This window comes from Lagopus muta, chromosome 29, assembly GCF_023343835.1.
Source record: "Lagopus muta isolate bLagMut1 chromosome 29, bLagMut1 primary, whole genome shotgun sequence".
Classification (NCBI taxonomy): domain Eukaryota; kingdom Metazoa; phylum Chordata; class Aves; order Galliformes; family Phasianidae; genus Lagopus; species Lagopus muta.
In genome coordinates, this window is record NC_064461.1 from 1,251,140 (window position 1) to 1,274,479 (window position 23,340).

General features: G+C 60.9%; 2 protein-coding genes across 21 annotated transcripts; both read left to right on the top strand.

Moving 5' to 3' along the window:
- Positions 1-302: 302 nt before the first annotated feature.
- On the top strand, positions 303-19,894 carry ARNT (aryl hydrocarbon receptor nuclear translocator). Of its 20 annotated transcripts, none has more exons than XM_048929088.1 (24): positions 304-439; positions 4,353-4,464; positions 5,355-5,399; positions 6,370-6,414; positions 8,141-8,185; positions 10,399-10,612; positions 10,936-11,149; positions 11,229-11,294; positions 11,407-11,506; positions 11,886-11,951; positions 12,448-12,533; positions 12,963-13,039; positions 13,192-13,326; positions 13,710-13,784; positions 14,089-14,187; positions 14,548-14,699; positions 16,244-16,354; positions 16,559-16,634; positions 16,791-16,911; positions 17,083-17,254; positions 17,666-17,816; positions 18,304-18,460; positions 18,806-18,954; positions 19,512-19,893. In XM_048929088.1, exons 1-24 carry the CDS (start codon positions 415-417, stop codon positions 19,599-19,601), a joined length of 2,583 nt encoding a protein of 860 aa, XP_048785045.1. In that variant the 5' UTR covers positions 304-414; the 3' UTR covers positions 19,602-19,893. The 20 variants fall into 20 exon arrangements, with proteins under 20 accessions (XP_048785054.1, XP_048785059.1, XP_048785045.1 ...); XM_048929090.1 differs by having other exon boundaries at positions 17,666-17,765; positions 18,301-18,460; XM_048929091.1 differs by having other exon boundaries at positions 17,666-17,765.
- A 40-nt stretch (positions 19,895-19,934) lies between these two features.
- CTSK (cathepsin K) lies at positions 19,935-23,325 on the top strand. Its single transcript, XM_048929108.1, has 8 exons — positions 19,935-20,777; positions 21,375-21,492; positions 21,596-21,718; positions 21,954-22,109; positions 22,190-22,408; positions 22,494-22,659; positions 22,904-23,009; positions 23,097-23,325. Exons 1-8 carry the CDS (start codon positions 20,770-20,772, stop codon positions 23,194-23,196), a joined length of 996 nt encoding a protein of 331 aa, XP_048785065.1. The 5' UTR covers positions 19,935-20,769; the 3' UTR covers positions 23,197-23,325.
- Positions 23,326-23,340: the final 15 nt, after the last annotated feature.

A 23,340-nucleotide genomic window follows, 5' to 3' on the forward strand; every position in this document is an offset into this window, starting at 1 on the left:
AACCCAGATCCCAATCCCAACCCTTCAATCTGAATCCCAGTCCCAATCCCAACACAAATCCCAGTCCCAATCCCAATCCCAATCCCATTCTTTTGCTCGGGACAAAACAAATAAACAACGTGACGTCATCACTCCCGCCCCTTGACCACGCCCCCAGTGACCACGCTCCCCTCCTTGACCACGCCCCTCGCGATGTGGGCGGGGCAGTCTCCCTTAAAGCCGCACCGCCCCATTCGCCCCGCCCCCTCCGCGACGGACCAATAGCAGCGCCTCATTCCCCCTTCGCCCCGCCCCTCGAGGCGGGCGGGTCGCGCTGCGCGGCGGCGCGGAGGGTTTTCCTGCGCCGCCATCTTGGCCGCGGCGGCGGTGCTGTGGGGAAGGGGGGGGGGCGGCGGCAGCGGGACGGGCCGCGTTATGGCCGCCACCGCCGCCAACCCGGGTGAGCAGCGCGGGGCGGTTCGGGCTGAGGGGGGCGTGCGGCCGTGGGGAGGGCTGGGAGCGGGAGAGGCGTTCCCTGGGGGGCGGTGGGTGGGAGGTCGAAGTGGGGCTGAGGGGAGGTTGGCAGCTCCTGTAGGGGGAGGTGAGGGGACGGGGCGGGGCCTGGGGGTCTGTGAGGGGGGCTGGGGGGGGTCTGCTTGTAGGAGGGGGGTGAGGGCGGCATGGGGGGCTGTGCGGAGGGGGGAGGGAGCGGTGCTGCCCCAATGGGGCCCTGGGGGTGTGAGTGTGAGGAAGGGGGCCCGTGTGGGGGTGGGAGCAGCGGGGTGGGTTTGGCTGAGCAGAGCGTCGCTCTGGGGAGGAACGAGGGGGGTTGGGATCGCGGAGGGGTGCGGGGTTTGTACCCCTATGGGGTGCTGCCCTGCCCCGCGGTGCCGGAGCTGCGCTGCTCCCTGCTGCCCTTCATGGCCGCTGTTGCTTTTCCCCCCTTTTTCTTGGGGAGGTTTTTCCTTCATGAGCGCCGATCGCAGCCCGCCCAGCTGCTGGCATGGAGGAGCCCTTCCAGATCCCCTCGGTGTCTGTTTGAAGCTGTGTGTCAGCCGCGCTGCGATGCCTGCAGGAGGCACAGGGCTCAGCCCGTTCTGTCCCGTGGTCGGTGGCCAAATGGGAGCCCTTGGCTGGGCAGCTGGCTGTCACTGGCAGCGTGCTGAGCAGGGAAGATGATGGGATCCTGAGGGCTCCATTGGATTTCTAGCAAAACCCGCAGTCAGTCCATCCGTCCCTGCAGTAACCTGGTGGCTGTGGGTGGCTGAGATCAGAACCTGAGCTTCTGTGTCTCTTTTTTTCTTGTTTTGCTGTGCTGCTTTGTGGTTGCTGACTGCTCTCACTTGTGGCTTGAGGCTGACTGGGTGTGGGGCTGTGTGACTTGTCCAGCTTTATCAAGGATGATTCGATGTCACCTCTCGAAGATGACTTTTCTAAAGCATTCTAATGGGATAGGAAGCGTTTGTGGCTTCAGATGCTGAGAAAACACACTGGGGTGCTCATCTGTGGTGGTTGAGGTGCAGAGCTGGTGCTGTGGTTTCACACTGTGAGCTGAAATCCTGCAGCAATCCCATACTCAGACATTGCTTGGGAAAAAGAGACACAACAGAGCCACCAGAAAGGAGCATTCCTGAGCCAGGTTAGCAGCAGGTGGATCTGAAGGGGAAACGGTCCGATCTGTGCTCTCCTCGCACAGCAAAAGGGGCTCCTGCTGTGCTGCAGCATCCCAGGGAGGCAGGGCTGCGGTTCAGCCCATCAGCTGCCCTCGTAGCAGGGAGGGCTCTGCTGGGAGCTGCTCAGAGCAGCCTGGCAGATGCAGGATGTGCAGATCAGGAGGGAAGGCGAGCTGTGCTGCGCAGAGCGGGGCTGGAAGAGACGGCGAGAGCGAGATGAGGCGAGTGGGAAAGGGAAACGGTTGTGAGAGCAGCGCTGTGCTTGTAGCCCTCAGAGCGCTGGGCTGCGTGCAATAGGAAAGGCTCGACCCCAAAAAGTTCTCTGGGAAAAGAAACATCTGTGTTCAATAGCTGACAAACGGCTCCGACAGCAGAGGGAGGCGCTGGCTCTGGGTCAGCTGCTATCTGTAGAGGCTCCCAGCCCATTAATTGCTTAATGGGTTTCGTGGTGAAGGGGGGTTGTCAGGACGCTCCTGACGCCGTGTGGTGAGCGGGGGGTTCATCACGGGGTGCTGTGGTGCAAGGGGATTCCTGGGGTTGGTTTGGAGCTGGCTTCTGTACGGGCAGGGCTGCGCTGAGCTCTGCGGGAGCTGAACCATGGGTGGTTTAAATCTTGGTAAGCAAAAAATGTGCTGAGCTGCACCCGGCCCTGGAAAGCAACCTTGTGCTGCTGGGGTTGGAAACAGCCTTCAGGCTGCTGCTGCTGCCCGTCTCCTCAATCACAGCTTGGAACGGTCGGCTCTTTTTGTTTGGGACCATTTCTGAACTCGTGGAGATGCCAACGGTTGCGACAGCGTCCTTCCCGTGGGGCTGAGCTGCACGGCCCCCTTGGTGCCCTTCCCTGCGCTGTCCTCCAGCCTCTTCCATCCTGCTCCAGCTGTTGATGCGCTGCACTCTGCTGGCACGTCCCATTCAGGTGCATGCAGGGATCCTTCATTTCTGTGCTGCCTTTTGCAGAAGAGCCGTGCAGCACCGCTTCCTTCCCCTCCCTGAGCCGGAAATTCCTCACTCCTTAATGAACACAGAGCAGCACTCCAGGAACTTTCTTTCTTTCTGCTCAGTTTGCGGCCTTTCTGAAGAGCCAAGGACTCCCAGAAGAAAGGAAGGAACGTTTTACCCCGGTTTGCCTGCACCCAAAGCAGCCCTTCTGGCTGCCAGCTGTCTGCGTGGTGGGAGGAAGGCTGCATAGAGAGTCCTCCATCAGCAGCAGTGCCTGAGCAGCTCCAGCTGAGTTTGGGAGCTGGGGCTGATGGAGGCGGGCACGGCGACCGTCTGGATTGGGGACGGATGGAACAGGCAGCCCCACAGCCCTCATTGCCTCCTGCTGCTGCTCAGGTTCTGCTGCTGCAGGGAAGCTTGCAGTCGGCTCTGTGGGCTCCGGAGCTGCCGGCTTTGTTTGCTCCGTGCTGCTGGTAGGGAGGAAAGCTCAGCAGCAGCACTGGGTGGAGAGCAAAGCAAGCAGCAGTGCAGGCTGGCAGCGTCACTGTGGGGAGAAGATGCGTTGTGGAGGAAGCAGCACAAGTTGTGGGGGTGTTTGCTGGCCCAGCAGAAGCGGTTGGTGGTCTCACAGCCCTGCTGCAAGCTGCCAGCACAGCCTGTCTGCCCACAGGAGTGCTGCTGCTGGGTTAAAATCTGAAGGAAAAGGGGGAAAAAGGTGAAAAGCAGGTGATGCAAACAGCTCTGAGGGTTCTTCCTCTCCTGGAAGGGGCGGGATGTGAAGCGCTGTGCTTTGCTCAGGGTGAGGAGTTGCGTTGGGCATTGCTGCACAGATTTCTCATGGTGCTGCTGCCCTTTGCTTCTCGCCTGGCAGGGCCTGCTGCCGTTGGCTCAGCTGGGATTTCAGTACTGAGAGTTCAGGGGGCTTTGGGCCCCCTTTGCTTTCATTTTTGGCGTTATGAGGCCAGACTTGGGTTCGTCTCAGCAGCTCTGGGGGCTCTGAGTCCCCTCTGCCCAGCACAGCAGTGCTGCTGTGGAGCTTTGGGCCGTTTGAAGCCTTCGGGGCTCTGTGCAGCCCAGGGCTGTGCTGGGAGCTGTGTGGCTGCGTTGCTTTGCAGCAAACCTCAAAGCACAGCTGCAAAGCAGGGATAGAGAGGGTTTATTTCAGAACAGCATGGGGAAAAGAAACGCAGAGCCTTTGAGACTGCGTTAACTCCGTGGCCCTTTGGTGCTGGGCTGCAGGCGCTCAGCATCGTTTTGGGGAAGAGCTGCTGTGGGTGTGCGGCCGGCTGGGGGCTGGTAGCAGTGCCTCTGCTGTGCTGCAGAATGGGAGCTGCTGCTGTAAGGCCGTGGCTTCAAGGTGCCTTCGGTAATTCTTTGTCTCCTGAGCCTGGGGAATCGAGAGGTGCTGCTGTCGGTGAGGCTGAGGTGAACCCGCAGCTCTTCTGCCCTTCTGCAGAGCTGGCAGTGGCTTCAGCCCCTTCCTGTGCTCACACTGGGCTCCTCCTCTGGCTGCAAAGGAGGCTGCAGCTTTTAATTCGGCGCTCCAAGCTGATGAGAACAGCGTGTGCTCTGAGCTGGAGATGGGCCTCAGAGCAGAGCGTGGGGAGGCAGCGGATGGGAGGGCTGGGAACACATGGCACAGAACCGCTGCCTCAGACGCTGCGGTGCCGCTGCTGAGCAGGAGGGCCGAGGATCCCCTCCCATCTGAGCCGGAGGAAGGTTTGGAGTCGCAGCGGTTTCTTTTTCTTCCCCCCCGTGCAGAAATGGCATCAGATGTCTCCTCGCTGGGCGCAGCCGTCGGCTCAGGGAACCCCGGGGCCGGAGCTCAGACTGGAGGAGCCATCGTGCAGAGGGCAGCCAAGAGGCGTCCTGGGTGAGTGGGGGCTGCGTGGGGGCAGCCAGCCTTCTGTCTGCTGGTGAGCCCCCGTGCCTGCATCGCTCCTACTTTCCGTGTTAGGCTTTATGCTGCTCGTTTCCCTGTGCTGTATGACACGCAACAAAAGGAGGTGGAAGAGTTGGGTCGGAAGGGGTTGTTCCCCCAGGGCTGCAGCAGTGGGGCAAGCAGGGCAGCGCTGCAGCACGGCAGGGAGCAGGGAAGGCCTGTGCCCCGCTCAGCCCCTCCAGCTGTCTGTGGGGGAGGGTGCAGGGAAGCCTCTGTGCTGTGGGAGGCTTTGTGTTTGCTGCAGATGCCTCTGCAAATTGAAAGGAGATTGAGTGGCTTCTCTTAAATTCCTGGCACAAGAAATCTCCTCTTTGCTTCCAAGCTGGTGAAAGCCTCTCCCTGCCCTCCTCCATCTGCTGTCACTCCCACACACTGCCTGCTGCTCCTTCCTCACACTTCATTTAGGAGCACGGTGCTGCCTCTGCGTGCCACTTTTCCATCCTGGGAGGAAGAGCAGCAAGAAGCCCCTTCTGTCCTCTGCCATACGTTTGTTGCAGTCGTGTTTGCTCACAGCTCCAGGCTTTGGAGCTGCAGCGCTCTGGGGTGGCGCTCGGTCCCTTGGGCCGCGAGGAGCAGTTGTGGCACTGCTGCTCTGCCATCCGGAGCCTTTGGGGCAGGAATGCAGTGGTGCTCAGCCTCTCTGCTCTGTGCTGTGCACACAAGGGAATGTCTTCTCTACTCCCCTAAACTTCGTAAATTGTTTTATGTCAGTATTTGGGGTCACTGAAATCCTCCTTTCTAACGTTGCCTGAGGGACACGGGGAAAAGCAGCTTGTGAAAGGGAATCTTGGTTAATAATTCTCATCTTGCTTGTTTTTCAGGCTTGATTTTGATGATGATGGCGAAGGGAACAGTAAATTCCTCAGGTGAGGGAGAGCCTTACACACAGACATCCCTACTGCATGGTCTGGGTGCCTCTGCAGCCCCCCGAGGAGGAGCTTGCTGCTCCAGCAGCACGGGGGGAAGGAGGGGCTCTGAAGGAGGCAGTGCTTCGCTCCCTTGGGCTCTTTTCTCTCAGTAAGCAGTGTTCCTCCAGCTGCGGCTGTTGCCAGAGCTGCTGTGCACGTGGCTGTGGGCTGCAGGAGGCTCTGGCAGGAAGGGATCCTTTCACCCCTTCACGTGGTTTGCGCTGAGGGCGGGGAGCCGCGCTGCTCCCCTGGTGCTGCAGAGCCCCTCAGCAGGGCTGAACCCCTCTTGGTTGCACAGAAAAACCTTCTGCCCGCGCCCTGTGGCACCGCAGTGAGGTGCTGAGCTCTCGCTGGTGCCTCAGATGCGTTCCTGCACTGACATCTGCTGTGAAGATGCTGCGGTTCCAGAGGCCTCCTCGTTCCTGTGGAGCTGGCAGGACTGCAGGCATCTCCTCACGATCCATATGGAGTGCAGAAGATTTGGAAGCTCTTCTGTCATTTTCTTGCAGTCTCGCTACATGGCTTAGGGTTGGACAGTTAATTAGAGATGGCTGCAAACGACCTTGGGGTTATAATGGCCCCTGTGGGCACGGGCTGCCCTGAGATCCCCTGCATGCAGCTGCTGGTTTGTGTCTCCAGTGCTCAGTTGAAGCCCTTGCTCTGCGTGTTTGCTTGAATTACTGAGCAAGATGAGCTTGATGGAAACATGATGTGGAAAACAATCTAGGTGATAAGGATGTCCAGCTTAATGACTTGGATGAGGTTAACGAAGAGCGTGGTTCTGGACGGCTGATGCACAGCAGAATGCAGCTGCCTGCTCCACACCAGGCATTTTCTATGTGATCTGATGAGATTTGTCCTCTCAGTGTCTTTGGAATAAGTGTGAGCATGTAATAATTATTGAATCCTTCTTCTCCCCTCCTGCCAGGTGTGATGATGACCCGATGCCAAACGACAAGGAGCGATTTGCCAGGTAAGGATGTGCTGTGATGCCCTGCGGTTGCCCTGCTCTCCACCAGTGAGCTTTCTCTCCTCTGAAGGAAGGGCCACTTACACCAGACGACCCAGATTTTTCCCTTGGTGCTTCTTCTGAACCAATTTATTCCAGCTATGAGGAACTGATCATCTTTCTCAATGCTTCAGCTGCTGCTTTGGGCTTTGTTCTTTTCTCTCTTGGTTAGTTCAGGTTTCACTTGGGGTTTCCTGGCCAATCCTGCGCTCAGCCGTGTGGTTTTGTGCTCTGAGGGCAGCTCAGCGAGGCTTCCTTTAAATGGAGTCACACTGTGGGCAACGATTTGCCTCCACCTGTTGGTGGGTTTGGTTTTTTTGGCTTGCTGAGCTGAGCTGAGCTGAACAGAACCATTTCATGGCTTTCTTTTGCCCTGGCTGAGCTGAGCTGCTCCTGTGAGCATCCTGAGCTCTGGGAGTTGCAGGCTGTGCTGTGGGGGCCCGGCGTCGTCCCCCTCGCTGAGGGTGGCTGTGCTGTGGGGCAGAGCTGGGCGCACTGTGGGGCCTTTCCCTGGCTTCCCCCGAGGTCCTGCGTTGCAGTGAGGATGGAGGCGAAGGTTCCCATACGCCTGTGCTGTGCTGCACCGTGCGCTGGGCTCCTCTCAGCAGCTCACTGCATGGGGTGAAGATGGCAGAGCCGACACTTGGGCTCGCTGTAACCAGTGGGGCTTTGAACTGAGCCCTGCAGCTTTTGTCAGAGGGTTGATTTGGTCTGAAATCAAAATCGGTGGTGCTTGCTGTGAGCCGGCCAGCAGCTCTGTCCCAGGTCGTGCTGCGCCCAGGGCTCGCAGTGCCGGCCTCGCTGCCTCTCCGCGGCGCCTCCCTGAGAAGCTGCAGCTCAGGACGCAGCAGTTGGATGGCAGTTTTTTATCCAGGGCAGCCGGATCTCAGGGGGGAAAACCACAGCAGCCTTGGCAGAACAGGGTCTGCAGGTTCCTCCTGCAAGCTGGTGGGCGGGCAGGCGGCCGCTGTGCTGCCTGCGATGGGACGCGACGTCCGCTGTGCCACCGGGCCGGCGGCTGTGCTGACTGCATGGATGTGTGGTGTTGGAGCTGTGCTGACTGCATGGATGTGTGGTGTTGGAGCTGTGCTGACTGCATGGACGTGTGGTGTTGGAGCTGTGCTGACTGCATGGATGTGTGGTGTTGGAGCTGTGCTGACTGCATGGATGTGTGGTGTTGGAGCTGTGCTGACTGCATGGATGTGTGGTGTTGGAGCTGTGCTGACTGCATGGATGTGTGGTGTTGGAGCTGTGCTGCCTGTGAGCCCAGCCGTCCTCCGATTTTGTTGTTTTTCCTTAAACCTGCTTTCCTGTTTGTTCATAACAGCACAGAGGCTCTCCTTGATTTATTTCCCTTTCCTTCAAGGAAAGGTCAGCTGAACGTGGTCGGGGCCCCCTTTGTAGCTGTGCCATTCACCTCCTAATCTTGCACAGAGCGAACTGCACTCGCTCACACAGCCCCTCCTCCCCACCTGTTCACCATCTGACAAAGCTCTCAGAGCTCTAAAACAACCTGGCTGGCTGGCACTGCTCTGCTGTGTGAGGGTGCACAGCACCCATGTTATGCCGTGGAGCCGCTCCTCTGCAGAGCAGGCGTGCCTGCAGGCCGGGTTTCCTCGTGCATCCTCCCACTTCTCATTCCATTCAACTTTTTTTCCATTGGAGCTTAGCTCACTGATTTTATTTTTAGGTCTGATGATGAGCAGAGTTCAGCGGATAAGGAGAGACTTGCCAGGTAGGAGAATGGAGATTGCGAGCATGGACCAGCAGAGCGTTGCCCTTCCTTCGTGTCTCTCTAGGCATCCCTCCTCCTTTTTGTCCCCCTCCTTCCCCCCACTGCTGCAGTAGAGGGCTTGAAAATGAACAGACTGCTGGAAATTGCTGTGTAATTGGAAATAGGAGAGGAAAGGCACCCAGTCCTGCTGCAGGAATGTCCGTGGGGGCACACAGAGGATTTGTTCCTTGAAAGCTGCTGGGCTGAGCGTGCTTGGGCGGCCGCTTCACTCAGCACTGCAGCTTTGCTGACCTGTGCTGCTCAGGGAGCCGCAGCCCCTCCTGAACGGGGCTCATCACAGGAGCTGAGTTCATGTCAGAGAGGCTTTCAGAGCCGCACTCGTGCAGGTTGGTTGTTTCTTCCGACCTCTTCATTTTGTGGCCCTGTAAAAAAACATCCAGGGAAAATGAAGCCCTTCCATGAGAACGACTCGGGTTTATTGCAGACAGGGCTCTGTTATTCCCCGGATCCCCAGCTGCAGTTCGATGGGGCTGTGGCTCTCGCAGGAATGCTTGAGGCGTTCAGTGCTGCACTGTTGCACCTCGGCACAGAATCGCGCCCTGGGAGCTCACAGCTGCAGCTGCTGCAGGAAGGCATTGCCCCAAGTGCACCAAGCTGCACCAAGCTGTGCAGTAACGAAAAACAGCTGAAAAAGCCATCAGGGTTTTTACTGCTTGCCACCCACAGCTTTCTGATCATCACTTGTGTTGATAGCTTGCAGAGATGGCTTGCTCTGATGGCTGCCATCCTGCAGGCTCGCCCTGTCTTCCCTGGGCTGTTCCTGCCTTATTCGTTGTGTACGGAGCTGAGGAGGCTTCAGTTCTGCTCAGCTGATCCCTGCTTTTAGATACAGCCCCCAACGCAGCCCTGCCTGAATGGTGGTGCACTGCTTAAATATCCATGGGGATGAGGAGGACGAGGTGGGGCTGTGGGTGCAGCACAGCAGTGCTTGGTGGGTTGGCCTTGAAGCTGCCGCCCTTCCCTCCTCCCTGGTAGCGAGTTCCTGCTGGCACTCAGCACGCTCAGAACACTTGGCAGTGAAAGCTGTGGTGGTTTCCCAGTAGCCTTTTAGTGGAGGTGGCTTTGTTTTCACACTCCAGCATGCAGGAGGAGCTGAACTAAAGGTGAGTGTGATAACTGAGCACTTCTGACCTCGCAGTGAGGCGTGCAGCCACTGAACGGCTGCGCACGTCTGGTGCTGATCAGCTCCCTTCTCGTGTTTTGTCTTCTTTAACTTGCTGCCTGTCTGTTCCTCCCACACTCATCTCATTCCATGTTCCCATCACTGCTTCCTTAGACCCCATCCATCCTTTTGTGTAGGAAACCTGGCTTGTAGGTTCCTTTTTGGGGAAAACCCACTTGGCGGCAGCGCTGGATAGGAAGGACGGGTCTGGAGGTGATATCCTGACCCAGGGACCTGGGGAGGAACGTGCCTTGTGAGCAGGCTTGCAAAGGACCACAAAGGGCCTCACAAAAGGCAGTGGGTGGTTGGCACTTGCTGCAGGGCTGTGGGAGCTGCGTGTGCACCAGGGGCTGCTGGTGGAGGGGCTGCCCCTCTTGGCCTTGCTTGGTGCAGTCAGGCAGTGTCTGCTCTGCAGCTTCCATTCTGCCACATGACTGTAAGGGGACCTCAGTGTAACACAGCATCTGCGTGAGGGCAGTGCCAGGTGAGGTTTGTCCGTGGTAATTTAGATGTCCGAGCCTTAATTGCAGCCCTGGCCTCCTTAGATGGTTGCTGGAGGTGGAGGGATGCGTGCAGTCCTCAACCAGGGAGCAGGGTGAGCATCTGCTGCGTGCTGTGCTGCTCCAGATGGAGTCTGCTGCACCCCCTGAGAGCAGGGGCTGTGCCGAAGGAAGTCCTTGGTTGAAGCGTTCCAGGGGTGATGGAGAAGCTGCTTTGTCTTCTCAAGCAGCGTAGCTTAGCTTGTAGCTTCCCGAGGCAGCAGGGAGGCGGTGTGGCACAAAGTGAGGCTCCTCGTCCGAAGCAGGGAGGTGCAGCTGCAGGCTCTTCTCCTTGCACTCGTTCCCGCGTCCCTTTGTGCACGAGCAGCATGCGGGGTGCTTGCAGTCCTCCCAACTCCCGGTGACCCCAACGCATCTCTGTGTTCTGCACCCCGGAAGGCAGCGGAGCCTCCCGGCCTGGTGCTGACCCCATCTTCCTGCTTTCCTCCCAGGGAGAATCACAGCGAGATCGAACGTAGGCGGAGGAACAAAATGACTGCCTACATCACGGAGCTGTCTGACATGGTGCCCACCTGCAGCGCCCTGGCGCGCAAACCAGACAAGCTGACCATCCTGCGGATGGCCGTGTCCCACATGAAGTCCCTGCGTGGCACAGGCAACACGTCCACGGACGGCACCTACAAACCCTCCTTCCTCACCGACCAGGTGTTGGCTCTGTGGGGAGCGCTGCCGTCGCAGGGCGGGGGGTGGTTGTGGGAGCAGCTGCCCAGAGAGGCTGTGGTGCCCCGTTTGTCCCTGGAGGCGCTCAGGACCGGCTGGACGGGGCCTTGGGCAGCCTGGGCTGAGAGATGGGGGGCTGGTGGCCCTGCGTGTGGCGGGGGGTTGGAGCTCCGTGATCCTCGAGGCCCCTTCCAACCCGGGCCGCTCTGTGATTCTCTGGTGGCAGAGATGGGGATCCAAGGGCGAGGGGGGCCGGGGGGGCGACGCCTGTATCTCTGGAGTGAGAGGTTGGTGTGTTGTGAACGCAGGAGCTCAAACACCTCATCCTGGAGGCGGCCGACGGCTTTCTGTTCATCGTGTCCTGTGAGACGGGGAGGGTGGTTTACGTCTCGGACTCCGTGACTCCCGTCCTCAACCAGCCCCAGTCGGAGTGGTTCGGCAGCACGCTGTACGACCAGGTGCACCCGGACGATGTGGGCAAGCTGAGGGAGCAGCTCTCCACCTCCGAGAACGCGCTGACAGGTAACGCAGCCCGGGGGGGCAGGAGGGGGAGGGCAGAGCGAGCCGGCGAAGGACAAGGATTGAAACCTTCCCTTTGTAGAAGGAACCAAACCCTGGTGCCTTTCTAACAAGGATCCTGCAGCCCCCCCTGAGAGTGCATCTAAAGGTACCACTGGTGACACTTCTCTCTTGATGGTTTCCTAATCACGTTGCCTGGTGCCTGCGCTGGGGAAAGGAGGGGAACTGCGGCAACCTCTGGGTTCTCCTTCCTTCTTCAGGTCGCATCCTGGATTTGAAGACGGGGACTGTCAAGAAGGAGGGGCAGCAGTCCATGAGGATGTGCATGGGCTCCCGGAGATCCTTCATCTGCCGCATGAGGTAATGAGAGAGCTGCAGGGACGGCACCGAGGCTGAAGCTGAACTCGCTCATCTTATTCCAGCTCCTTGTGCTCACTGGACGTAACGTGGCACGGCTTTCCACGCAGAGCTGGCAGCCCAGTTTAGTTGCCCTGAGCTCAGATGGCTCTCTGCTGTTGCTGTAGGACACTCAGCTTCCAGTAACAATTTATTTCGCCCCCACGTGTCACTGCTCTTCTTCAGGCACCCAGAATCAGTGCCTTCCATCTGTGTGATGGAGACTCAGAGGTTCATCCCCATTCATAGAGTGCTTTGGCTAATTCAAGGTGGTGAGATTGTTCTGACCGTGACCAAGAAAGACAAAAGCTTTTCTTCCTCCTCGCTCCTTATTCTGGTACAGGTGTGGCAACAGCTCAGTGGATTCAGTGTCTGTAAATCGTCTCAGCTTCATGAGGAATCGCTGCAGGTGAGTGAGACGAGGGTGGTGGGCAAAGCTCTGCGTTGCTGGGATCCAAGGGGCTGCAGCTCCCCAGCAGAGGCCTGGGGGCGGCCTGGGGCACTGAGCTCCTACAGCTCATAGGAGAGTGAGAAGTGCTGGAGGAGGAACCAAAGTTCATCCTAGGGCAGATGAGACTTCCTTGACTCCAGACTCAGGTCTGAAGTCGGTTTAAAGCCCATGTTCTTCAGACTGTTGTTGCTGGGCTCTGGTGGATGTTGTCTTTGTGTTAATTAAAAGATGAGGCAGGTTCTGACGTACCCAGCGGGAAGGCAGCTCTGCAGGGAAGGACCCAGAAGTCCTGAGGTCCCTTCTGACCCGAGTCTGTGTCCTCAGAGCTCTCACATTTACATTCAGTCTCTCTTTACCTCCACGACGTTCTGTGGAAGTTTTCTGAAGGCAATTACAGACCTTGCCTGACCTGATTTGACACCTGGCCTGATCTCAGCTGCTTCTCTCTCCCAAGGAACGGCTTGGGCGCGACGAAGGATGGAGAGCCTCACTACGTGGTGGTGCACTGCACGGGTTACATCAAGGCCTGGCCCCCTGCAGGTAAGGGCTCTGCAAAGCCCCGGCTGTGCCTGAGGACACGGCTCTGAAGCTGTCCCCTCTGAGCTGAATGTGCGAGCAAATGCTTCCTGTGCACATCTGTCGCTTTTTGTTGTGTTGGGACTGAACTGATTGTTGCAGATGTGGGATGGTGGAGGTTTGTGTCTGAACGGGACCCTCTGCAGAGGGCAGGAATCGTGGCAGGCTGCCTGATGTGCTGGCTGGAAGAGAGAGAACTCAAACCATTCTGGCAAGAACGGGGAGCGGGGAGGCAGCTTAACTTAGCAAATTCCTTCATGGAAGAGGATTCTGAGTACAGGATGGGGTGGAGGAGTTCCTCAGAGCCAGAACTGCATGTCTGTCTTTTTTTCCCCGAAATCAGCAGTTCTTCCTGTACTGACCTTGCTGGAATTTTTGGCACTCCTCTCTCAGGTGTTTCGCTGCCTGACGATGACCCAGATGCTGGCCAGGGCAGCAAGTTTTGCCTCGTGGCCATCGGCCGGCTGCAGGTGCGTAGCATCGTCCAGGCCTCAGCGTTGTCCTGAAGCCTGCAGGGCTGCACTGCGTTCCCTGAAGGCTGCAGATCCTCCTGCAGGGCCCAGGGCTGCCCAGGACAGCACGGCTCTGCCGGCTCAGCCCCTGCCGCTGCCTTTCCTCGCAGGTCACCAGCTCACCCAACTGCACAGACATGAGCAACGTTTGTCAGCCAACAGAGTTCATCTCCCGGCACAACACAGAAGGCATTTTCACCTTCATAGACCACCGCTGTGTGGCCACTGTCGGCTACCAGCCACAGGTGAGAGAGCAGCAGGAGCTTCCTGAGCACAGCTGCTGCTCAGACTCGCTTTTCTCCTCCCCTTCTGTGCCTCGTGGCCCTGCTTGTCACACAGGCCTGGCCAAACAGCGCCCAGGCGCGTGCTCCTCCTCCAGCAGTGGCTCTTGATCCACTTTCTGCAGTGCTTTGATGGTGGATGGAGCTGGCAGCTCTGAGTTGTGTCAGCTGTCAGTTAAGGTTGCTGTTGCTCCATGTGAATTGGAGATCAAACGTTAGAACAGCACAGCAGGTCCTGCGACTGCGCCGTGTGCCGGGGCTGGGGGAGCAGCTCTAAAGTGGAACCGAGGGAGCGCGAGTTCCTGTGCAAACTGCCTTCATCTCTCTCCCAATTCCTTCAAAATTAGGAACTCCTGGGGAAGGACATTGTGGATTTCTGTCACCCAGAGGACCAGCAGCTTTTGCGGGACAGCTTTCAGCAGGTAAAGCCCTTAACGACCCCTCTGTGTGTGGTGTTCAAATTAGAGTCTGTCTTGGTGCTTGCAAAGCAGTGAAACATAACTGGAAGAAAAAACCAAAACAACAGAAGAATAAACCTTAGGAATGGCAGCAGCTACAGATGTAGTCACAGAACGGCAGTAGCGCAAAACAAAAGAGAAGCATCTGATGTCTGACTCTTGAATTCATCCTCTGGTTGCTGGTCCAGTCTGCTTTTAGGGCCAGAGACATGCTTACAAAGAGCCTGCTCCAACACGCTCCCGTGGCTGAAACATGGTTCATCCCTAGGGCCCAGCCCAGTGCTGCAGAGCTCGGAATGGATGTGATTTGTTTGCCCTGTTGTGGTTACTCTTATTTCTGAGGGCGCTGGACTTTGTGGCAGGGCAGGTAAGGCTGCCCCGCGCTTCCATGACTCCAGGAGAGCTGCTCATGTCCATTCGTCCCCGCAGCCGGGAGCAGAAGCAGCGCTGCGTGCTTCTTTTGCTGCAGGTTTTCTCATACATCTCACCAGGGCAAAGAGATGAGAAAAGCAAAAGCCACAGTGTGAAGTCAGGTCCCCCCTCCCGCGTCATTCGGGTCTCGGGCAGCGTGAGGGAATGGCAGCAGTGCTGCTGGGCTCCGGAGGCGAGGGCTTCAGGCAGGGGTTGAGGCAGGGGCCATCGCAGCTTTGAGGGGGGTGGCTCAGAGGAAGTTGCTCTTCAACCCCTTCTTTGATCAGGTCCTACTGATGGCGTTACGTTTTTTTAGGTGGTGAAGTTAAAAGGCCAGGTTCTGTCAGTCATGTTCCGATTCCGATCCAAAAACCGGGAATGGCTCTGGATGAGAACCAGCTCCTTTACCTTCCAGAACCCCTACTCGGATGAAATTGAGTACATCATCTGTACCAACACCAACGTCAAGTATGTACATGGAAACGCCTCGCCGCCCGGCGGTAGCACACCAACCCCAGGGCTTCGCCCAGAGCAAACGGCAGCACGGAGCCGCAGGAGCTTCGGCCTCTCCCTCACCAACTTCCCCTCAGTGCGTGCAGGCCCTGCAGGAGCCAGGAAACCCCTGGGCGCCCTTTGGCTGGGCTGAGGCAGATGCAGGAGGACTGCAGAGTGCAGGAGGAGCCTTTGGCTCAGAGGCAGGGCTGCGCTGCAGCGCCTCGCTTCGCCCTGGTTGCTGGAGCAAGTTTCTGTTTGCATTCAGAGCTCTGATGTTAGGGGGGCTCGCAGCCGAACGCAGCTCCTGCTGCCCCATCCTCTGCTCCAGGGTGGCTTTTCCCACAGCAGGACAGTTGATGGTAGGAAGTTAAGTGCTTATTTTTCTCCTGTAGTTTGTGCTCGGATTCACAAGCAGCTCCTGAGCGGTGCTTGGGGCAGGCTGCCCTCGTGCTGCTCTCCTTTTCCCCCCATCTGTCTCGCTGTGTCAGCAGCACACAGTGCTCCATCAGAGTGCTGCCCGTGCCCTGGAGGAGCTGCGAGGCCCTTACAGAGCAAAGGGAAACAAGGGAAAACACCTCCTGGCTGGGGTTCGTAGCTTCAGGCCCGGCTGCGCCTCAGCTGGGACCTCTGCAAGTCAGTCAGGATTGCTTGTGCCTGGGGGCAGGTGGAAAGAAAGGCAGGATTTGGGTTGTATTTGAGGTGAGGAAAGAACCAGGAGCTCAGGTAGCGCTTCTTCCTTCCCCCAGCTTGTGATGAGAAAGCTCTGAGCTGAGCAGCGTCAGCCTTTGGCTTTGAGAGCCCTGGGCTGAGAGCAGGCCTTCGTCTCTGTCCTGGCAGCAGAGGTCTCTCTTTGAGCTCGCTCATTCCACGCATTTCCATCCTCACATCCATGCTCACACCCTCAGAAGTGCTGTCAGGCTCGGGCTGGGGGCAGCAGGCTGTTTGTGGTGCAGTTTTATCTGTGTGCATCTCTGCTGGGCTGCTGCTGCGGCGTTGCTCCTCCTCCAGGATCGGGCGCCGCTCTTGCAGAAGAGCTGCTGACAAAGCGCTGCACCTCCGCTCCTTCCTTGTGGGAGGAAAATGACTGCTGAGAGTTAACAGGAAGCATAAAGAGCTGCACCAGGTGTGGGTCAGAGGCTGGAGGTGCTGCGGTGGCTGCAGGCTGCAGCTCTGCAGTGGTGTAGATTTACATGGGAAACGTGGGGCGTTTGGAGGCCCCTCCGGCCTTCGCTTGTGCTGCAGCAGTGGCACAGAGGTGGTGCAGGCTGCTCCCTGCTCTGGGCTGGAGGGGGCAGAGCACATGGATCCTTAAATTGTGTTCCATGGCCAGCCCTGCTCTCAGGGACAGGAGGCTGGGAGGAAGGATCCTCCACTGGAAGAGCTTTTGCAAAAGCAGCTCCATTGCAGGCTGATGCAGCCACGTCCTCCTGCAGGCAGCACCCAGCTGTTTGCTCTCATTTGGTACTTTTTAAATCTGTTTGCTTCTTTTTCTTTTCCCCTTTTTCTTTGCTTTAAAGGAACTCAAGCCAGGAATCTCGACCTGCCCTGTCAAACCCAATGCAGAGGCCCCAGCTGGGGCAGAGTGTCAGCCTTCCCCTGGAGATGGGCACAGCGCAGCTGCCCTCAAGGTCAGGAGGTGCTCGGCTCCTTTCACTGTGCCTCTCTCGCCGGTTCTGCCCTCCTGTCCAGTAGCTTTCCTCCCCTCACCTTCCTCTCTGCAGCAGTGAACTCCTCTGGGCTCATCAGCCATTGGTGGGACGCAGAGGATCCGTGCCCCCAGCAAAGGCTTTGAGCGGCCGCTCTTCTCCTGTTACAAACGCTTTCTATTCCAGGCAGCAGCAGCCGCCGCCGCCGCAGGCAGAGTTGGAAGTGGTCCCAGGAAGAGAGAGCCTGTCCGGGTACGAGCAGGTAAATCGGGGCTTCGGCTGCGCTGTCAGCAGCTCCCCCCCCTTTTCCGGGAGGGGTTCGGGCAGGGAGGGCGGCTCGGCTCCTCCTGGCTGCGCTGCGGAGCGGCCCGGCTGCAGCGCTGCCCCCCCTGCGCCGCTCAGCGCTTCCGCTCTGCAGGTCCCCGTGCAGCCCGCCGCCGCCGGGCCGGAGCACAGCAAGCCGCTGGAGAAGGCGGAGAGCCTCTTCAACCAGGAGAGGGACCCGAGGTTCGGGGAGATCTACAGCGGCATCAATGCAGGTGCGCGGTGCTGCGGCTTCGCCTCGCCTGGGTTCGGCTCTGCGCCCGTTGGGTTCGGTCCCGGTGTCTGAGGGCTGAGCGGGCGCTCGAGCCCCGGGGGACTTGGATTCAAAGCTTGTTAGAAAACGAGAGAACAGCAAATTAACGGGGCTCCTCCGGGGCTGCCTGCAGTCCCACGTAAGGAGCCGCCGCGCTCAGCGCTTCGGAGCCGCTCCGCCCCGCTCACCCGGCCTCTCTCCGCAGACCAGAACAAAGCCATTCCTGCCAGCTCGCTGCCTGCCGCCCCCCCGCTGTTCCCACAGGGAAACGCTTTCACGCCGTCGCGGCCCGCTGACGGCTTCAGGTGAGCTTTTCCTGCGCCGCGATTTTCGCCGACCTCCTCGGCCTTTGCCCTTTTCCCGCTGCCGCTCCCATCCCGCTTCGCACCCGTCTGCAAACGCTCAGAAATGCAGGGCAGCCCCTGCGGGGCCGGGGCACAGAGGAGGGGAAGGGGAGCTGGGCGCCCCCAGCCGACCCGGCTGCTTTCGGCTCCTCCCGCCGCTCCCGCCCTGCTTTTCCCCTGCTGACCGAACCGGGGCCGCGGGGCGGCGGCGCCTCTGGATGCGCGGGGCGTCGCTGCAGAACCGAGCCGGACGGGCGCTGACCCGGCAGCTGCTGTGCCTGCGGGGCGGCGGGGGGAAGCGCTGCGGCTGTTTGCGCTGCCGCTGCCGCCCGCGATGCACCGAGTCCAGCTGAGGGCTTTTCCCCCCCCCAGGAGCGGCAGCCTGGTGCCTCCGGTGAACATCGTCCAGCAGCAGCCGGCGGCGTCGGGCCGGATCCTGGCTCAGATCTCACGCCACGCCAGCCCCGCTCAGGTCAGCGGGAGCAGCTGGGCGGCCGGGACCCGACCGGCGTTCACGGCCCAGGTAGCAAAGCCCGAACGCCCGGCTCGGGGCTGAGCTCCGCTGGGTGCTTCTGCCGCTTGCTTGGAGGTCGGAACGGCTCGCAGAGCTGCGGAGCCGGCGGCTGCTGGGCTGCGTCGCTGGGCCGCCCCTCGCCCCCCCTTTGGCCCCACGCTTCCCTGCGGTTTTGGGCTTCGCTGAGCTCCTTCCCGGTGTTTCCGCTGAGGAAATGCTGGAGGGAGGGGGGGTGAGGGGGAGAAACGTTGCTGCTCCGATGGAAGCGTTGAGGCGCTGCGGGACCGTTTGCCTCCTGGGCGCTGCTGGGGTTCCTGCAGGCGGAGATGGGAGCTTGGAGAGCCTGCAATGGAGCGCTGCTCCGCTCGGCAGAAGGGGGGGGGGGGCACCGCTGTGCGTGCAGACCGGAGCCGGGCCAGCAGCGCCTCGCCCTGCCTCAGACCGGGTCCAAGCGAACACGTCTCCTTCCCCCCCGTTTCTTGCTGCCTTACAGCAGGTGGCCTCGCAAGCAGTGAAGGCCCGGCCTCCTTCCTTCAGCATGGGAACGTTCCAGGGCACCCCGTCCTCCTTCAGCCCCATGGCAGCTCCAGGCTCCGCGGCTTCCCCCGGCAGCTCTGCGTTCCCAAACCTCCCCGGCCGCGGCGTGGGCTTCAGTGAGTGCAGCGAGGGGGGCTGGGGGGGCAGCGGGCAGCCCTCGTAAAGCGGCCGGGGGCCCTCGGTGCTCTGTGCGTCGGGGACGCGCGGATGCTGAGCCCGGCCGCTCCCAGTGCGCCGCCTCGGGGCGACGGCTTCAGGTGAAGCCCCGTCAGTGCTGGGGCTGAGCGGGAGGAAGCGCGGAGCTCCGGCACCCTGCGGCTCCGGCTGCGCGCCGGCTTCTCCCGGGGTCCCGTCCTGTTGATGCGGCTCAGGGCGGCGCTTGGAGCGCGGTCCCGGGGCGATCGGAGAAACGACCGTCGTTCGCGGCAGGAAACTCTGCTGATTGCTTCCCTGTTGAACAGCCGCAGATGCAGCGCAGGCCCCCGCCTCGTTCCAGCCCCGGGCGGCGGCCGAAGGAGTGGGGATGTGGCCGCAGTGGCAGGGCCAGCAGCACGGCGCGGCGCCGGGGGAGCAGCACGTGCAGCAGCCCGGCCAACCCGAGGCCTTCTCGGTAAGGCCGCGCTTTGTTCCCTCGCTGCGAGGACGCGGGGGCCGAGGGGTTTTGCTCGTGTCCGGGCGCCCGGCTGCTCATCCGTCCGTCCGTGGCTTCCGGGAGGGGCTGCGGCTCGGGGGTCGCTGGCGGGGCTGCGGGCGGGGGGCGGAGCTGCTCTGCACGGTCGGCTTTGTGTCCCCTCCCGTCCCACGATCGGCGTGAAATCCCGCCGGTTCTGCTGCCAGGTTGACCCTTACGGCTCTCGTTTAAAGAGCAGCAAAACCCCCGTGATGTAAAAAAACAAAAAGCACAAAGCGGCCCTAAAGGCGTGGAGCTGAGCTGCGCGGGGCACAGCGCCGCAGAACGGCTGGGAAAAGCCCCCAGGTTCACCCAGTCCAGCCACCCCCCTCCCCTCTGCCCCACAGCCTCAGGGCAGCACAGAAACGTGGGGTGGGGGCCTGGGCACGGAGGGCTGAGCCCTGGGGGGGGAGAAGGGGGGGTTTGGGGCCCTGGGGGCGCAATGCCCGCGCTCTGCCGTGCTGCTCTAACCCAGCCTCTCTTCTTCTGCCCCGCAGGACATGCTGACCATGCTGGGAGACCAAGGCCCCAACTACAACAACGAGGAGTTCCCCGAGCTGAACATCTTCCCTTCTTTTTCAGAGTAAAACTGGAGCTCTGGGGGCGGAGCGGCCGCGCTGTAACGTTAAACGTGCGCCTAAGGGAAGCAAAGGCGCCGCTCTGGTGGGGCTCAAAGGCTGCTGAACTTTGTGAACTCTTTGCCTGCTGGAGGCTCCGTGCTGCCCGCGGCGCTCAGTGGGACTGAAGGGCGGCCGCCCCCCTTTTGTCCCCCAGACTCCCGAGGCGGCTTTTCCTGTTTGTATTTCCCTCTTCTCTACCGCGACTTTTCTATAAAAACACAAAAGGACGTTGGGTGCCTCTGCTGCCACCACGGAGCTCCTGTGCTGTGCGGGGGGGGGGGGGGGGCGCCTGGAGGCGAAGCTGGGATGAGCAGAGCTGGAGGGAAGCCCCGGAGCTGCCAGCAGGGGGGGGAAGGCCTTGAATGTTCTACTGCTGCCCCATGGCAGCGATGGGGACCCCGAGGAGCTGCTTCTGCTTCTTCCTCCTCGTGCTGGGGGCGCGGAGCTGAAGCCCTTCCAAAGGACGGAGGATCTTCCCAGCCCTTCCCTTGGGGCTGCTGTGTGTCTCCGTGCCCCCCATCTGGGCTCAGTGGGACCCCCTGTGCCCCCCCCCCCACACTTTGTCACCCTGCGGTCACACGCGGCGCAGTCAGAGCCCCGTGCTGAGCTGACTCAGCGCTGATGGAGGAACAGCTCAGCCCTGGGGGGGTCCGTCTGTCCGTCTGCCCCCCACAGCCCCACGCTGGGGCTCTTCATCCCCATCCGGGGCAGAGGAGGAGGGCGGGGGGCGACTGCAGTGTGTGACCCCCATGGGGCAGTGAGTGAAGGAAGGGGGGCGGCAAAACCGCTGCCTGCTCCCCCCAGGGCCGCTGCCTGGACCCCCATCTCTGCGCCCCCATCTCTGCGCCCCCCGGGGCGCCCCGAGTCCCCCCTGCTCAGCAGTGACCCCAGGCCGTGGCAGTGGTTCCCCTCTATGAGGTGACTCAGCCCTCACCCCACAGCAGCATCATGTGAAAGCATTGGGGGGGGGCTGCCCCCCCTTCCCCTCGGTCTCCTCCCTCCCTTTGCTGCCGTTCGCTCCCACTGCCAACATTTTCCAGCTGCCTCCACTTCCTCAATCCGACGCCATAAAAGAGCCAACAAAGCAGCAGCAGCTCCGTCCCGTCCGCACTGAGCTTCAATCCCTGGCACAGCGATGCTGCGGTGAGGCTGGGGGCTGCTGTGCCCCCCCCCCTTCCTCTGCCCCCCCCAAGGAAGGGCAGCCCAGTGGGGATGGGGGGAATGGGGTCAGTGTGGCGACAGCCAGAGCTTCTGCTGGTTGGGGTCAGGGAGGGGAAACTGAGGCACAGAGAGCGGTTGGGGGCTGCAGTGCTGCCTGCCCTGTGCTGGGGTGTGGGTGGGGGGGGTTGGGGGTTGAAGGGGGGGGGTCTGATGGTTTCCCCCCCAGCCCCCCTCTGCCCAGCCACGGGATCCTGATGTGGGTTCCAGCAGAGCTTTAATGGGAACCAGCTGTCCCCGATCATGGGATGCTTGCATGCAGCCAGCGGGGCCTGGCCCACATCTGACTGTGGGGGGGGGTCGGGGTCCCGATCCCCAAATCTGACGGTGGGGGGGGGGGTCCTGGATCCCCCCATTGTGAGCAGTGCTGAGGGTCCCCGACAGCCGACGCTGCTGCAGCTCTGGGCTCTGCGTCCCCGTGGGCTCTGCTCCCTGCAGCTGTGGGGTGCATGGGATGCTGCCCCCATTCCCAGCACCGCCGGGCTCAGACCCCCCCACCCTCATCACTCTGCTGCCCCCCAGGCCCGCGCTGCTGGCGCTGCTGCTCCCCATGGCCGTGGCACAGCTGCGCCCCGAGCCGGAGCTGGACGCCCAATGGGACTTATGGAAGAGAAAGCACAGCAAGCAGTACAACGGCAAGGTGTGGGACTGGGGGCTGCAGGGCGGTGGTGTCCCTATGGGGTCGGTGCTGGGGTGAGGCTGGTGTCCGTCCGTCCGTCCGTCCCAGCGCCGTCTCGTCCCAGGAGGATGAAATATCCCGGAGATTGATTTGGGAGAAAAACCTGCGCTACATCAACGCCCACAACGCAGAGCACGCGCTGGGAAGGCATTCCTTCCAGCTGGCCATGAACCACCTGGGGGATTTGGTGAGTGGGGCCGGGGGGCAGCAATGGGGGCAGGGGGTGGGAAAACAGTGGGGCAGCAACGGGGACAGGTGGGGACAACTGGGACAGCAGTGGGGACGGCGGTGGGGACAGAGATGGGGGCAGCAATGGGGACAGCGGTGGGGACGGTGTGGGGTAGCGGTGGGGACGGCAGCGGCGCCCTTTGGTGCTGCTGAGCCCCAGGGCCGCCCCCCCCCCCGCCCCTCTCCACCCCCAGACCAGTGAGGAGGTGGTGAGGACGATGACGGGGCTGAGGGTCCCCCGCAGCCGCCTGCGCCCCAATGGCACCCTGTACGTCCCCGACTGGAGCAGCAGAGCCCCGCCGGCCGTGGATTGGAGGCGGAAGGGCTACGTGACCCCCGTTAAGAACCAGGTGAGTGCGGCGCTGATGGGGGTCCGCCCCACATGGCGCCCCCCCGCGTCACCCCACGCTGTCACCCCACATCCCCGCAGGGGCAGTGCGGTTCGTGTTGGGCTTTCAGCTCGGTGGGAGCTCTGGAAGGGCAGCTGAAGCGTCGGACGGGGAAACTGCTTTCGCTCAGCCCCCAAAATCTGGTGGACTGCGTCTCCAACAACAACGGCTGCGGCGGGGGCTACATGACCAACGCCTTCGAATACGTCCGGCAGAACCGCGGCATCGACTCGGAGGACGCGTACCCCTACATCGGGCAGGTCTGTGGGGCCGGGGGGCAGCCTGTGGGCTCATCTCCTGTGTGCCCCCATCGCCGTGGTTCATTCGGCCCCATGGGTCCTGCAGGATGAGAGCTGCATGTACAGCCCCACCGGGAAGGCGGCCAAATGTCGCGGCTACCGGGAGATCCCCGAGGGCAATGAGAAAGCTCTGAAGCGTGCTGTGGCCAGGATCGGGCCCGTGTCTGTGGGCATCGACGCCAGCCTGCCCTCCTTCCAGTTCTACAGCCGCGGTGAGGGGCGGGGGGACCTCAATCGTGGGGGGCAGTGGGGGAAAATGAGGCGTAGATGGGGTGAAGGTTGGGGGAACCGTCTGCTGGGGAGAGACTGAGGTGTGGAGGGGACGAAGGACGGGGGAACCCATCTGATCCCTCTGGTTGGGGTTGGTGGGGGGAACTGAGACACGGAGGGGGTGAGGGGTGAGGGAACGCCTCTGTGCAGGGGGAAACTGAGGCACGGAGCTCTGCCCCCCCATAGGGGTGTACTACGACACCAGCTGCAACGCAGAGAACATCAACCACGCGGTGCTGGCGGTGGGGTACGGCGCGCAGAAGGGCACCAAGCACTGGATCCTCAAGAACAGGTATGGCGGAACGGGACCCCAGCCCCCATCCTCACCCCCCGGCCTTGGGGTGGCCAACAACTGATGCTGCGCCCCCCCCTTGCACAGCTGGGGCACGGAATGGGGCAATAAGGGCTACGTGCTGCTGGCCCGCAATATGAACAACGCCTGCGGCATCGCCAACCTCGCCAGCTTCCCCAAAATGTGAGCGGCGCCAGCGTCCGTCTGCAGGAGTGGGGCTGGGGGCTGGAACCCCCCCCCAAAGTGCATCTCATCTCTGCGTCCCTTGGGGGATGTGGAGGGCGATGGGGTTTTGTTTTTCAAATAAAAGTGGTTGGGGAGAAAGCTGTGA